Source organism: Heterocephalus glaber, unplaced genomic scaffold (genome assembly GCF_053883595.1).
Source record: "Heterocephalus glaber isolate CG9 unplaced genomic scaffold, H.glaber_assembly_v1.0 deba00001531, whole genome shotgun sequence".
Taxonomy (NCBI): Eukaryota; Metazoa; Chordata; class Mammalia; order Rodentia; family Bathyergidae; genus Heterocephalus; species Heterocephalus glaber.
In genome coordinates, this window is record NW_028258329.1 from 19,921,299 (window position 1) to 19,935,497 (window position 14,199).

The following is a 14,199-nucleotide window of genomic DNA, read 5'->3' on the forward strand; positions in this document are numbered from 1 at the left end:
ACTACAAGTTCTAGGGGTTGACCTGGTCAGGACAGGGCCTTCACAGGTTTCACTTCTGTGGGGTCCGGGCTGCTACTGCCCTCCTCTCCCAGCAGGTGCCACAGTGGCCATAGGGAGTAGGTACCTAGGGGAAAGAGGGGGCTTAGAACCCAGATCCCATGGGGGATTTTCAGGTCCCCACTTAAAATGTCTTCTTTAAAAATGGGAAATGATGTACCATTATTAGAGAAAGCACATACTTAGTCTTGTCCTTCCCATTGCAGTTTTCATTTTTGCCTCTCACTTTCCAGTGAACAGGTTCAGCATGCACAGAATGGAGTTTGTGATGTAATTATGACAAAAGTGGTTAACTGAGCATTTTTGTGTGTCTTTATGTCTGCTTTTAATACAAACAGCAGCAGACATTCTGTCTCTTATTCAGCCTCAAAACAATCAATCCTACATGATAAATACTGTTGTTATTCTTTATGAGACAATAAAATTGGGACCCAGAGTGGTCAAGTGAATTCCTTAAGGCCACACAACTAGGAGGGAGTACAGCTGGCTTCACATTGGGTTGTGACTCCTGCCTCAGCCTCAAGTACTAGGATTATATGTGTCACCACATCCAGCACTTTGTGTATCTTGAGCATGGCCAGATTCTATTTTCTCATTCCTATACGTGTTCAAAATAGAAAAAACTTTCCCAAAGGCAAGAGTTGTACTATGTTTTCTAGCTATTTACTTTTGCCCTAATTATATACAAAACCAGAGAAGATTCTCCTCCCTTGAGCAGTGTCACTTTTATTTGCATTTAATTTCAATTTGCATCAGATTTATGTTTTTTCAGCTCTTTTATGACCATTTGTTCTGGTTCTTGTCAAGCCTTTCCAAGTCTGAACTACTGATTCTTAAGCATCTTCCAATCCTGCTGTCTCCCAGGCACGTTACAGAACTACCTACGTCGTGATGTATTCTTGTGCTAGTTCATTTGTGTTATGTCTTGGCCTTTAAAAAGGCTTTTTTTTTTTACCATTTGGAAATTTAAGTTGTTTCTCATATAGGAATACTAAAAATCAAAAAATATGTAATTGATCACATGGAAAATGGAGCTCAAAGGGTGTGGTTAGGCCACTTAGGCCAATTCTACTTGGGAGGAGACCCTGTTAGTGACAGTGGACCTGTGGCACTAGCCTGTTTCAAGGGTGGACATAGTATCACCTGGTCAGCAATTGTTTAGATCCACTGTACCCTCTAAAGTTGAAGCACATAGCCTTTATCTCTATATTCTGTGAAAATGGGAACAGCTGATTATGCTTTTGATGTTTTGTTTTTTTGTATGGGGAATGGAACTCAGGACCTTGTGCTCCGGAACCACTGAGTTAAATCCCCAGCCCTGCTTTTGATGTTTAAAGAGAGTGATTAAGCTGCTTTTCAACTGGGTGTGGTGGCTCACGCCTATAACCTCAGCACTTGGGAGGCTGAGGCAAGAGGATTGCCAAATTCACAGCCAGCCTGGGCAATTTATTGACTTAATGAGACCCTGTCTGAAAAAAAATTTAAAAAGAGTGGTTGGGGGTGTAGCTCAGGGCTAAGGCCCTGAAGTTTAATCCTCAGTGCTGTAAAACCAAACCAACCCAAACCAAAATTCAATCTGCTGCGCATCATGCCAGGAAACCCTGCTGTTTCCAGAGCCCTTTTCAGTTACAGCTCAGGGCATGCTGTATACAACTCCTATTTCCCCAGCGGGGAGGGGGGTTGGGGTGGGGTTGTTTCTGCTCCATAGACCAATTTGCTTGGAATTTCCCCTACTTCCCTTGTGCATAGATAGGACTGGATATTTGGAGGATCTTAGGATGAGGACATTGGGTCCCTGCTTTCTAAGAAGCTCTTTGATTTTGAAGGAAGCTTCACATTTCTTTCCTAGACTGGGTCTGTGGAGAGCTTCAGATATCATTTTAAAATGGGAAAAGAGCCGGGGGTTGGGGGTTGAGCGCAGGGTGGGAGGTGCTGGCAGCAGGGAGAGGATGGAAGGGCTGGGGTGCAGCTTGGGCCACAGTGCTTGCCTAGCATGCAAGAGGCCCTGAGTTCAACCCCATTAATCCACACACACACTCAGGAGGTAGGGGAGTTAGATTAGGTAGAGGTTAAGCCTAGAAACTGCACTTTTAGGACGGCGAAGCAGGTGGCTTGGCTTGTCAGTGGCATTGGTTGGGGAGCAGAAATCGCAGCTGATGATGCAAGTGGTGTTCAGCTTTTGATCAGAATGAGAAGATTCTGCTATTGAGGAAAAGGAGAGCTGAGATACAAAGAGTTCATAGAAAAAGACTGGGGTGGGTGGCTGGCTCACCTGCTCTGAGAGGCCTGGCTGGGAGGAGCCATTCCTGGGCTTGGCCAAGGGGAGTCCATTCCCCAACCCAGCTAATTGCTGTTCCTGACTGCAGCATTTCCTTCTCACTTGCAAAGTGCCTAGATTTGTGGCAGCCTGTGTGGAGTCAGAGCAGGGGGACTAGGGAGGACACCTGGGTGGGTGAGGTGGCTCTATCCTTTGTCCCTAATTCCCCTTCCAATCAAACTAGAGTCAGGAGTGTCTTCCTGTTGCCAGTAATCCTTTAATTGGTGTCCACTTACCTAACCACAGATGTGGCTGCATCTCCAGTCCCTGGACAGGAGCATGCCAGGGTGGCTCACCCATCCCCGGCTGAGACTCTGCCTGCTTGGAAGGAGCCTCAGCTATCTGAGCCAGAGCTGGGCAGCTCTTGGAGGGAGGCCAGACAAGCATCAATAACACTGCAGGTGGGTGGCACAAGGCATAGCTTCCCATGGGCAGGCAGCACCAGCAGACTGGCGCACATCTGGGCCAGTGTTGGCAGGGTGGGTGTCCAGCAGAGACTGGGGCTTTGTTTAGCCCAGAACTAAGACTTTTCTTTAGAAGGAGTGAAAGCCAGGTGTTGTGGCACACACCTGTAATCCCAGCATGAAGAAGGCCCAAGGAGGAGGATAACCATGAGTTCAAGGCCAGCCTAGGCTACTGTAGTGAGTTCAAGACCAGCCTGAACCGCCTAGTAAGACTCGGTTTCAGAAAAACAACACAGACACACACACACACACACACACAGAGGAAGGAGTGGAATTGAGAAAGAAAATGCAGTGGACCCTTGAGTTATGACCAGCCTGACATACGAACAACTTGGGTTATGACCAGACTTTTAGTTTTAACTTACGACCAAAGTCTTGAGTTATGACCTAAATGCCTCCTGCTTGTGCTTCCAGATGGTCTCAGATATAGGTTTAACCCTTAAAGAGTTCTGGAAGGAACATAACAGCATCCTTTCCTGTGTGGGGTTAATTGAGAGGTCCTGGGCCAGTGTCTCTCTAAGGACACTGAGATCTGCCTTTGTACAGGAGAGAGACTTTGAAGGCTGTGTAGAAGAGCCTGATCCTTCATTGACCAACTTGAGTTACAACCAACCCTGGGGAATGAATTGAGTTCGTAAGTCAAGGGTCCACTGGAAACTGGGCACGGTGGCACATGCTTGTAATCTCAGTACTCAGGCTGAGGCAGGAAAATCACAAGTTCAAGGCCAGCTTGGGCATTCTAGAGACTCAGTGAGTGTCTCAGAAAGAGCTGGTGACATAGCTCAGTGTGAAGCCCCTGGGCAGGAAAGGAAGCTGGAGGGTTACCTGGTACTTGGACAGAGTTTGTGTGTAGTATTGACTCTCACTGAGCTGCCACCGGGCTGCAGAGGTCTGAGGCCTACGGTGCGAGCCGATGCTGCTGCATAAGGAAATCCTCACTGACCTCCGACCACAGCCCTGGCCCCAACTTGTAGAAAAAGCCACCTCAGCCAGAGTCTCCTTGGGTGCCAAAAAGACCTGGGGAGTCTGCTGGCCAGACCGAAGGTTACCAGAGCTGTGCTTCCTTCTGCCCTGAAAAGCACCCTTGGGTGGCATGGTCGTTTCTGCTCAGTGGCCGCAGGCAGACATGGGTAAAGGAAGAGCCCTGCTCGGAGGGAGCGCTCGGTGTCTTGCTCTCATGAGTTGCTAAGGGAACTTGGTCTCTCGAGGTCAGTGTTTCCACACCTCTGCAAGGCTATTGGACCAAAAAAGAGCTGGGCTTCTGTGTCCTCAGAACAGAAAATTCACCTGAGAATGAATGGGGCTGCCAGGGAGGAACACATTCCCTGGAGATGTCATGCTGCTGGGTCCCTGTGGCAGGCACATCTGGGCCAGTGACAACAGGCTGGGCATCTTAACAGGACTGCCTCACAAAGGCCAAGCTCCTTCCTCCCTGCTCAGATTGGCCCTTGTCCTGTTTCCTCCCCTACAGGCCCCTGGGGCTTTGTGTTCTTGCCCTGACTTCCCCTTGCCCAGGCACGGGATCACATCTGGCATCTGCCTGCATCAGCCCAGTCCTGGGTTGCTTCGCTGATTTGCACTTGATGACCCATTGATGCAATTCCCTTGGCAGCAAAGGGAAGGGACATATCTCAGGGAAAAGCAAACCTTCCACAATTTCCTAGGCTCTGAGGAGGAAGGTCAGGCAAGGGCATAGAAGGCTGTTAGAGCAAGTTTGGGAAACCTGCAGGGTTCACTCGCCATCCTTCAAAGCTGACACTTGCCCTGTGGCCCTGCTCGTCCCTGGGTTCTGAAGGTACTGTTGAACCCTAGGAGTGAGGAAGCTTAAGGAGAGGCTGAAATCTGGCTTGGAAAAGTTGCCATAGGAAAAGAGAAGGCCAGCTGGGGAGATTGTGAAAGGATGGATACACCCTCAAAGGCTAAGCTCAGCCTGGACACCAGGAGTGCTGGCCTCTGTGGAGAGGAAGTGGCCCACAGCCAAGTTCCAGGGAAGGACCAGCAGGGTCAGCTAAGCAGAAGGTCAAGGGCAGGTGACTTGAGATCCTGGAAGCAAGTATGAGGTGTGATTTAAAAAATACAGTGAAAATTTAAATTTTTAAAGTGTATTATGGTAAAAGACACTCCCTCTCTCTCTCTCTCTCTCTCTCTCTCTCTCTCTCTCTCTCTCTCTCTCAGCTTTTTGAGTCAGGGTTTTGCTATGTAGTTCAGGTACTCACGATAGTCTTCCTGCCTCAGCCTCTGGAGTGCCAATACTACAGCTACATGCCACCATGCCTGGCTGACTTCCTTTTCTTTCTTTTTTTTTTTGGTACTGGGGATTGAACTCAGGTCCTTATGCTTTGCGGGGCAGACAGTGGCACCACAGCTAAATCCCCAGCCCCTGACTTCCTTTTCTAAGCACCACCACAAAGTCTCAACCCAAGATGGAAGGTGGATTCCTTATGTTGTAGACAAAGTGCATCACTCTTCCAGTTGCTCACAGCCAATCAGGAGGAGCTCTTTCCTCTCCTAGGTCTTGGCCTTTACTTTTCTGTATATCAGCCTCAAGGGCAATGGTCTATCCTCATAAGGGTTTTTATGAAAATCCCTATCTTGGCTGTGGTTCTACTGCAGATAGCGGACTGGAAAGGAAAGTCCTTTATACATAGTTCTGCAATTGTGCCTTCACCCGATGGTGGACCCCACTTCTGTGCCTATGTCCCCTTAGACCTTAAGCTTCTCGAGGGCAGAGGTTGTGCAAGCCCTAGCTAACGTGGGTGCTCACGTGTTTATACAAACAAGCCAGAACTCCAGGTGGGTTTTCACATATTTGAAGGGTGGCCTGGAGATGACAAGGAGATTTCGCATGTGTACCTCCAGAGACCCCAGGAGAAGGACAGAGGGGGGCATGTCACCAGGAAAGGCTTTGGGCTCACAGGGAGAAGGCATTTAAGCATCCATCATTCAGGACTCCTAGGTCCTACTGAAGGAAGCCTGCTTTGAAGTAGCTTGAGTGAAGGAAGCACTTTTTAAAAAATTCCTTTATTGGTACGTTTTAGTTATACAATATGTTTACATTTATCTTTGGGTGCTTGTACCTGTACATGATGTATCTTGGTTCTTATTTTTTCCCCATTACCTGTGCGCCCTTCACCCCCTCCATCTTTCCCTATTTACATAGATTTCGTTTCCATTTTTTTTCTTTTCTCATAATTTTTGAAGGAAGCACTTTAAAACATTTTTTATTTGTTTCTGTTTGTTTGTTTGTTTTGTTTGTTTTTTGAGTCAGGGTCTCACCAGGTAATTCAGGCTGGCCTTGAACTCACATTGTAGCCTGAGCTGGCCTACAATGCTTGGTGATCCTCCTGCCTCAGGCCACACACACACACACACACCCCGCCAGTGCTGGGATCACAGGTATTTGGGAGAACTTCTTGGCGCACAGATTCTGATGCAAGCTGGAACTGCCACATGCAGCGAGCCCAGGGACAAAGGGATACTGGCGACGAGGCCACATTGTGGTGGGGGCAGGTCTTCCCTCCTCATGGCAGGAAACTCGGCCACAGAGGGGCTGCTTTCCTTCCATGTTCCACTTCCCAGTGTTCTGTTGATAACTTCCCTTGGTGCCGCTTGGGTCTGCAGTCAGGGAGGTGGGGGATCAGACACCAGCTGGCTGTGGCCACAGTAGGATGGGGTAGGAACAAGGCAGGTGCTGTTAGGACCATACAGAGGCGGACATTTCCTGAAGGACCGGATGTGGTCCACTTGGAGGACGGCGGGGTTTGTGCTCCTTTGCTTTTCTCTCCATCCCCTCAAACCCCCCCAAATACTGGCCTTCAGTTCTGGCACACCTATCCCACTTGTCTCTTACTGGAATAAGGTGTTTTGTTTTGTTTTCCCCCGGTACCAGGGACAGAACTCAGGACCTTGTACTTTCCAGGCAGGCATGGCGCCACTGAGCTAAATCCCCAGCCCATAGGTTAAAAAAAAAAAAATTCACTGTCTCTTTGGATCACCCCTTGTATGTCCCGGGGGCTGTTCCCACTTCCAGCGCGGCTTGGACACAGTTGTAGTCTTAGTGGTGGCCGAGGGTGGCAGGGTGGGGAGAGAGGGAGGGACAGCAGCAGGTGACGCTGGGCTATAAATAGGGACAGTCAGCCAGGCCTGGGAGGCAGCCAGGCGAGGCGGGCAGGCGACACCATGGGGTCTCGCAGGGTCCCTGAGTGGGGTGTAGGCAGACGGGTGGGGGGCGACAGTGAGGATGATGGGCCTGTGTGGACCCCCAGCCCTGCCAGCCGCAGCTACCTGCTCAGCCTTCGGCCCGAGACCAGGTGAGTGGCACTGTGCAGGGACTGGGGTGGCAACAGGCGGGCAGGATGGAGCCCCTTTCGGGGCTCCTTCCGGTGCTCTGCCCGGAGTCCTGAGGCCTGGGATCTGGACTGGGCCCCAAATAGTCCCTCTGGGCCCCCCTTGGCCCCTCAAGGCTCCAGGCCTCAGGTCTGAGGCACCCTGATGCCCCAGGAGGAGCTGGGCCCTATTTGGGGCGATATCACAGGGGCTGCAGGCTTCCATTATCTCTTGCACTGTGTCCACCCCTCCCCCCCATCCCCATCCTTCTGGATGCTGGATTCCACAGGGGGCGATAAGCGTGGCTGGGGTGGCTGGAATTCCTGGGGCTGGAGGGAAGGGACGGGAAGGGGACCAGGGGACTGCCCAACTCAGGGCTACCTAGCTCAGGGTGGGGGCAGTCAGGAGAAGTAAACCTGTGTCGGAAATAAGGATCCTCCTGGCCAAGGACTTGGATATGGTGAGAGGAATGGGATGAGGGGCAGCCAGGGACAGAGTCTTGAAGCTCATTGAGCCATGTTGCCTGGTTTTGGGGCTGGGATGAGGTATGGAAGGAGGAGAGGAACTGATGGGCCCTTCACTGGTCTTCCAAGAGTGACAGAGGGGTGGAGGCTGCCCATGACAGAAGGCCACACATAATAGACAGCCACAGGTGCTCACAGACACCCAGACACAAGCCACACACTTTGCCACAGAGACAGAAGCTCCTGCCTGCTCCGTCCAGCTCAATCCCCTCCCCTGTGCAGCCCATTTTCCAAAGGGAAATGTGACATTTGTCCACTGGGACTGGCAGTGTGTCTCAGGCCCAGCCTCTGGCTTGCTGGGTATCATTTGGAAAAGGAGCGTTCCTCCCAGCCTGTCGAGAGACCTCTTGCTCTCCATTCATAAAGGAGCACAAAAACAGGCAGCAAGGACGTTCAAGAAAAGTCCTGGGCACTTCCCTGTGGACTGGCTGAGTCCTGTTGACCTTGGAGTTGGAAAAGTTCAAATGTAACCGGAACCTGTTTCTGCATAAAACTTGTCCAATGATGTCACATGTCTGGGTCAGGGCCGAGGGCTGGTGTTAGTGACTGAGTCAGACTGCACCCGGCCCCCAGTGCCAGGGAAGAATGCCCCTTCCTCCCAAGTATGGAGACATCAGCCTCAGACGTGGACATTATTCCCGTCCAAAGGGAAGCTTGCACCCTGTGGGTGCCTCCCGCTTGTGACAGTGCTTATCTGAGCTTGACCGCCTGTGTCTGGCCTTTGTCAATACCAGGAGGATGGGGGAAGAAAAGGACAGCAGCAGTGGAGGGGAGGGAGGAAGGGTGGGTTGAAACCCAGCAGAATGGGAGAGCAGGGATCTGGGCTGTCAGCAGCAAGCTGGGAGGGGATGCTGTCTGGCCGGGTTGCATGATGTCTCCGTGGCACACTAGGTAAGCTCAAAGCAGTATGCCTGCCAGAGGGCAGGAGATGGGAGAGGCGCAACTGGACTGAGTCCCCTTGTACCTGCCCGGGATGCTCTGAAAAGGCATCTTTCCTCCAGGTATTTAGGGGGAGGGGCACGACAGGACTGTGTTTTGCCCGTGCAGTTTTTCACATCCTACCAGCTGGCCACAGACCTCCCCACACCTACTGAGGGACAAAGCGCCAGGTTTTGGCCCCTGGAGGAGCCTTTGGCCACAGAGGGAGATTATGAAGGGGGCTGCTTCAGGGTGGTGAGGCTCAGTTTCCAGGGCACCATGAGGCCTGACTTGTGCTGGAGGAGCCAACTGCAGTTTGTGGTCCCTTAGAACAGCATGGCTGGCTGTGGAGATGGGGAGGGGCCAAGATAAGGGAGAAAGAGCTGAACCCTGGCCACCCCCGAGTCCTGAGTGGGAAGCAAGTTCTGTCCCCACTCACTTTGGGCTCCAGTGTTTTCTGGGTCTACGTATTATTATTATTATCATTATTATTTTTGTACTGGGGATTAAACCTAGGACCTTCATATTGAGCTACATCCCCAGCCTCTTTCTATTTTCTATTTTGAGACAGGGTCTCAATACGTCATTAAATTGCCCAAGCTGGGCTTGAACTTACAATTCTCCTGCCTCAGCCTATCAGAGTGCTAGGATCATAGGCTTGTGCCACCATGCTCCACTTGCCACGGAGTTCTTGAGTCATCATTTGAATGGGCCTTTGTGCCGATAGGCTGACCCTGGGAGCTGATGGGTGGCTGTGCAGGCAGCTGGGGCTCTAGGAGACTTGGTTCTGGGTCCAGACTCTTATTTTCCCATGCACTCCTCACCTCGCCGGCCCGTGCTGGCCTTTGGAGGGGTCTCCATTCCTGCGTCAGCACAAGGGTATCCCAGTGCTCACTGAGGTATGAGGCATGCAGATGGCCCCCTCCAGCCTTACAGCCTCACCCCTACAGGAAGTGGGGTGCAGGGAGGCTGGAGGAGGGTAAGGAGCCTCAGCTGATGGGAAGCCATTATGACGACCTGACTTTTGTGGGATACCCTCATATCATGGTGGCCCTGGTCCAGGGGGTCCAGGAGCAGGAGAACTGTAATGTTGCTACAGACTTGGGTTTTTTTTGGTAACGAGGCTCGAACTTGGGACCTTGCGCTTGCGAGGCAGGCGCCAGAACCACTGAGCTAAATCCCTGGCCCTACAGACTGCTTTGAAACAACCTCTGTTCTTCTGCTTAGGTCAGGCAAGTTGCCTGGGGCTTTTAGGGAAACTGAGGCATCAGACTAGGACTTTTTTTCTTTTTCTTTTCTTTTTTCTTTTTTTATGGAGACAAGGTCTCACTATGTAGTCCAGGCTAGCCATGAACTTGTGGCGATCCTCCTGCCTCAGCCTCTGAGTGGAGGGATTATAGGTATGCATTACCATAGCTGGCTCTTTTTTCTTTTATTTTAAACAGGAAAGGGGTGTTTTTTGTTGTTGTTTTTTGTTTTTTGGGGGGGGTACCAGGGATGGAACTCAGGATCTTGCACTTGCAAGGCAGGATCTGGAACCACTGAGCTAGATCCCTAGCCTTAAACAGGAAAGAGTTTTAGTTGGGAAGTAAAGAAAGTGGCTTGAGATGACAGAAATTAGGCTAGCTTTTAACAAAGAAGAGTAAGAAAACTAGGAAAGGACTCTGGCTTGAGCAGCTGGAGGGGGTACTCTGAGGAGGTGTCAGACTGACCCACGAACAAGGAGAATGGGTAGCTGGTGGGCTGGGGTCTGGGTGATCATTATCTCAGTGCTAGGCCAGGACTTCCTCAGCGTCTTTGATGACCCAGATGTTTGTTCCTTTTGAGGAGAACTTTCGTTCCTTCTGTGGAATGAAGGTGACATGAAAAACTCTTTTCCCTCCCAGGCTATGCTGGTTGGACCTCACTAGCCACACTGAAATCATATGCAGCTTTATTTTATCTTATTTTCTCCAGTGCTGGGGAAGGAACCCAGGGCCTTGCATATGCTAGGCAAGTGCTCACCACTGAGTGGCTTCCCTTACCCCAGGAAGAACTTAGAAATTCCAGCAGTTGGGAGCCTGAGGCAGGAGGATCACCACCAGTTCCAGGCCAGCCTGGGCTACATAGTGAGTTCAAAGCTGGTCTGAACTACTGGTGAGATCCTGTCTCTAAATAAATAAATAAATAAATAAATAAATAAATAAATAAATAAATAACGTAGAGGCTTTTTGCCCCAACATCTGATGCCTGACCCTGACCCCCAAGAGGCCATTAAATGGGGAGTCAGCAGAGTGCTGGGTGGTCTTCCGCCCTCTGAAGAACTGAAGAACAGCAACTCCATGGGCTGGAGGGTGAGGCCCAGATGGTAGCAATGGGGCTTGGATGATACCTGGGGGCCCCACTAGCCTGCGGGCCACTCACCCTCAGGCAAATCAACCTTCACTTTCCTCTCTCATTAGAAAGCTGACTTCCCCCACCTTCTCAGGGACAAAACCCAAACTCAGAGGAGAAATCTCTCCATTTTAAGGAAGTTCATGATCAGGAAAGGACTGAGTCAGCCTGTGCTTTGGGACCAAGGGAGGCTCTGCCCACACAACCCCTAAGGTTTGTAAAGCTCCTAGCAGAGGCAGCTGTGCCCCTTGAGCACTCCTTTTCCATCCTCTCTGGCGTAGCAGCTCCCTCTGGGGAGCAGGGCCCCTCCTGTGTGACAAATGTGTCTTTACTTCCTTCCCTCTCCTCTCCCCCAACTTCCCTTCTTTTCAGAGAACAGCTGCCGGGCAAATGCCTAGCACTTTGCTAGGAGTCAGATTCAAAGGCTGGGTGGGCAGAAAGGAGGGAGCACTTTCTAAGCAGGGAGGACAAAAGCGGAGGCTCTGGATATGCTCATGGCAGTTAGGAGCAAGTCTGGCTGCAGTGGAACCCTAGTGTTGGAAGGGAAGAGAACCACAGTTGTAGGGGGTCTATGAGCAGACCAGGGAGGGCCTTGAGGGCCGAGTCAAGGCCTTGAGTCCTACTGTAATAGCCAATGGGAGACCTCAGCATCCTGTTCAGAGAAATGGTGTGATAAGAAGGTGAAGGAGAAGGGACACGGTCATTAAATGTGGAGCCACAAGGCTCTGATTCAGAGGACAGCAGTAGGAATAAAGAGAAAGGGAAAAAAGACCAGAAAGTGCTGACCACTGGATTTGGAGGGTGGAGAAGCCCAAGATGGCCGGTTTGGAGCTGGTCTCATCGAGCTGGGCGCTTCTGGCTCCTGCTGGATTAACTGCTCTGTCTTCCTCCCTCTTCCCCTCTCCTAGCTGGTTTGCCTTGCTCATTAACTGTACTTTAACCCACTAATGGTGGGTGTTCTCCAGGCACTTGTTCGGGGATTTCCAGGAATGGGGCTTCCTGTCTCCCAAAAGGCAGCGAGTTGGAGCTGGAGCTGCCCCAGGCTGGTGCACTGTGGGTTGGGGACCTGGTACAAGGCCTCCTAGAGGGGGCAGATCCACATGCCCGAGGCACACCTTTCTCAAAGCACAGCCCCGGCCCTTCCTGCCTAACCCTTTTCCTGGACTCGCTGCTTTTAACTAGCTTTTGGTTTCAGATGTATTGGTGTCGATGGTGAGGCCACTTGCTATCCAGAGCAGGCCAGCTAAGACAGCTGGTCCCTTTTAATAGAAAGGCTTCTGGGCCCCAGAAGGTGACAGATTAATACTTCTCAACTGCTGTTCATTTTGCTTCCTGTTCTCCTTGCTTTTCAGCCTAATGATTCAATTTGCTGTTTCTTGCTTAGCTTATCAAGCAGCCGGTTGTCTCACCCCAGCTCTGGAAGGTAAATGCACCCTGCATTGCATTCCGTTTCTCTGACTGCTGTTCTCTTGGTCCTGGGCCCTGAGGGGCAGCTGGGTGATGGCTCTTGCACTAACTGGCTGCATGGAGCGAGGGGAAGCCTGGGGTTACTTACGTGAGCATGAGTCTGCAGGGACCAGGGTGACTCTTGCATGGCCCACTGGGAAAGAGCACAGAGACTCAGGAAGAGAAATGTGGGCAGGGGTTCCTGAGATGCCTGCAATGACATTTACGTGCCCTTGGGAACAAAACAGGGAGCCACCAGCCATGTGACCCGTCTCTTCCTGTTTTAAGTGTTCATGTTTTTGTGACCACTTACCTAGTTTTGATACCTTAGCTATCTTCTAATCATGGCCCCTGCCTTTTACATTTTTTTTCCTGTAGTCCCTTATATTCTCCTTTTCTCTCCTCTTTCTTCGAGTTTTCCTTTCCTTTCACACCTCTCCCTGCCTGTAGACTGTGGAGTCTATGAGATCAGACAATACCATATGCCTGGCCTCTGCCTTAGTGTATCCTCTGGATCCGCTGAGCAACCCATGGTTAAAGTTTGCTGGTTGAAAGACTCCTCTTGCCTCCCAAGCTAGGACAAGGCTCTATCCCTGGATGAACCAATTGTTACCTTCAAAGTGGGAACATTGCCTGGCTACTTCTCACCACTTGGGCCCCATCCCAGACCCCGGTAGATTTGGGGAGAGTTGGCTACAGTCTCGTCATGCAGAGGAAGCTTTCTGAAGCTAACTGGCTTCTGATAGCTCATCACATCCACAGGCATGATCAGCCCCCTCCATCCGTTTCCTTGAAGGGGATAAACACGGAGGAAACTTGGTTCTGGGTGGCCTCCGAGTGGAGAGAATTCACCCCTACTAGTTCGAAGTGGAGACCATTTCCAGATGTGTGTGGATCTCCTGGCTTTCTCGGGGACCCAACAGAGCACATCCATATCTGGTGGTGTAGAGGAAGTGACAGAAGGCTGAGAGATGAGAAGTGTGATTCAGTGGCACATGACAGTATGTGCACTGAAGCTCCCTGACCCCCTAAATGCCTCCCAAGCTGCTTCCTTAGAGAGAGGGATTTCTTCCCAACCTCATCTTACCTGTGGTTTCCTGCTGTAAACATTTTTTACCATATAGTTTAGGACCGCATACAGAGAGGTCTTCAGTTTTAGAGTTTCTCCACTCAAAAGGAGAGATGAAATAAAGTAACTAGGGCTGGGGAAGTAGCTCAGTGGCACTGTGCCTGCCTGGCAAGTGCAAGGTCCTGAGTTCAAGCCCCGGTTCTGAAAAAAAAAGGTAACTACCAGTTGTTGTATATCTAACAGGGGCACTCATCTCTGCAATTTTTTGAAGTAATTTCTTTGTTTTCTGACTTATCTAGTAGCTGAAATTCTTTTCTTTTCTTTATTTTTTAATGTGTTACTGGGGATTAAACCCAGTCCTCAGACATGCTCGGCAAATGCTTAACCACTGAGCTATACCTCCAGTCCTTTTTTAAAATTTTGGGACAGGATTTTGCTAAGTTGCCCAGGCTGGCCTCAAATTTGTGATTCTTCAGTCTTAGCCTCCCAAGTAGCTGGGATTACAGACACGTGCCATTGTGCCTTGCTGCTGAAATGATTTTTTCTTCCTTTCTTTTTATTTTATTTATGTATTTGGGGTTTTTTGAGACAGGGACTCACTGTGTAGTTCAGGGTGACCTTGAACTCACTATGTAGCCCAGGCTGGCCTCAAATTTGTGGTGATCCTCCTGCCTCAGCATCCTGACTGCTAGAATTACAGGTGTG

At 50.5% G+C, this 14,199-nt stretch overlaps 1 protein-coding gene across 5 annotated transcripts in view; it reads left to right on the plus strand.

Moving 5' to 3' along the window:
- Window positions 1-6,921: 6,921 nt before the first annotated feature.
- Alpk3 (alpha kinase 3) overlaps window positions 6,922-14,199 on the plus strand; it is a 46,495-nt gene continuing 39,217 nt past the window's right edge. The window contains exons 1-2 of one of the 5 annotated variants that reach the window (XM_013075127.3): window positions 6,922-7,148; window positions 12,364-12,402. In XM_013075127.3, coding sequence (XP_012930581.1) covers window positions 7,018-7,148; window positions 12,364-12,402 — 170 coding nt within the window. In that variant the 5' untranslated portion in view covers window positions 6,922-7,017. The other 4 variants (XM_087188510.1, XM_021264864.2, XM_021264865.2 and 1 more) reach the window with 4 other exon arrangements.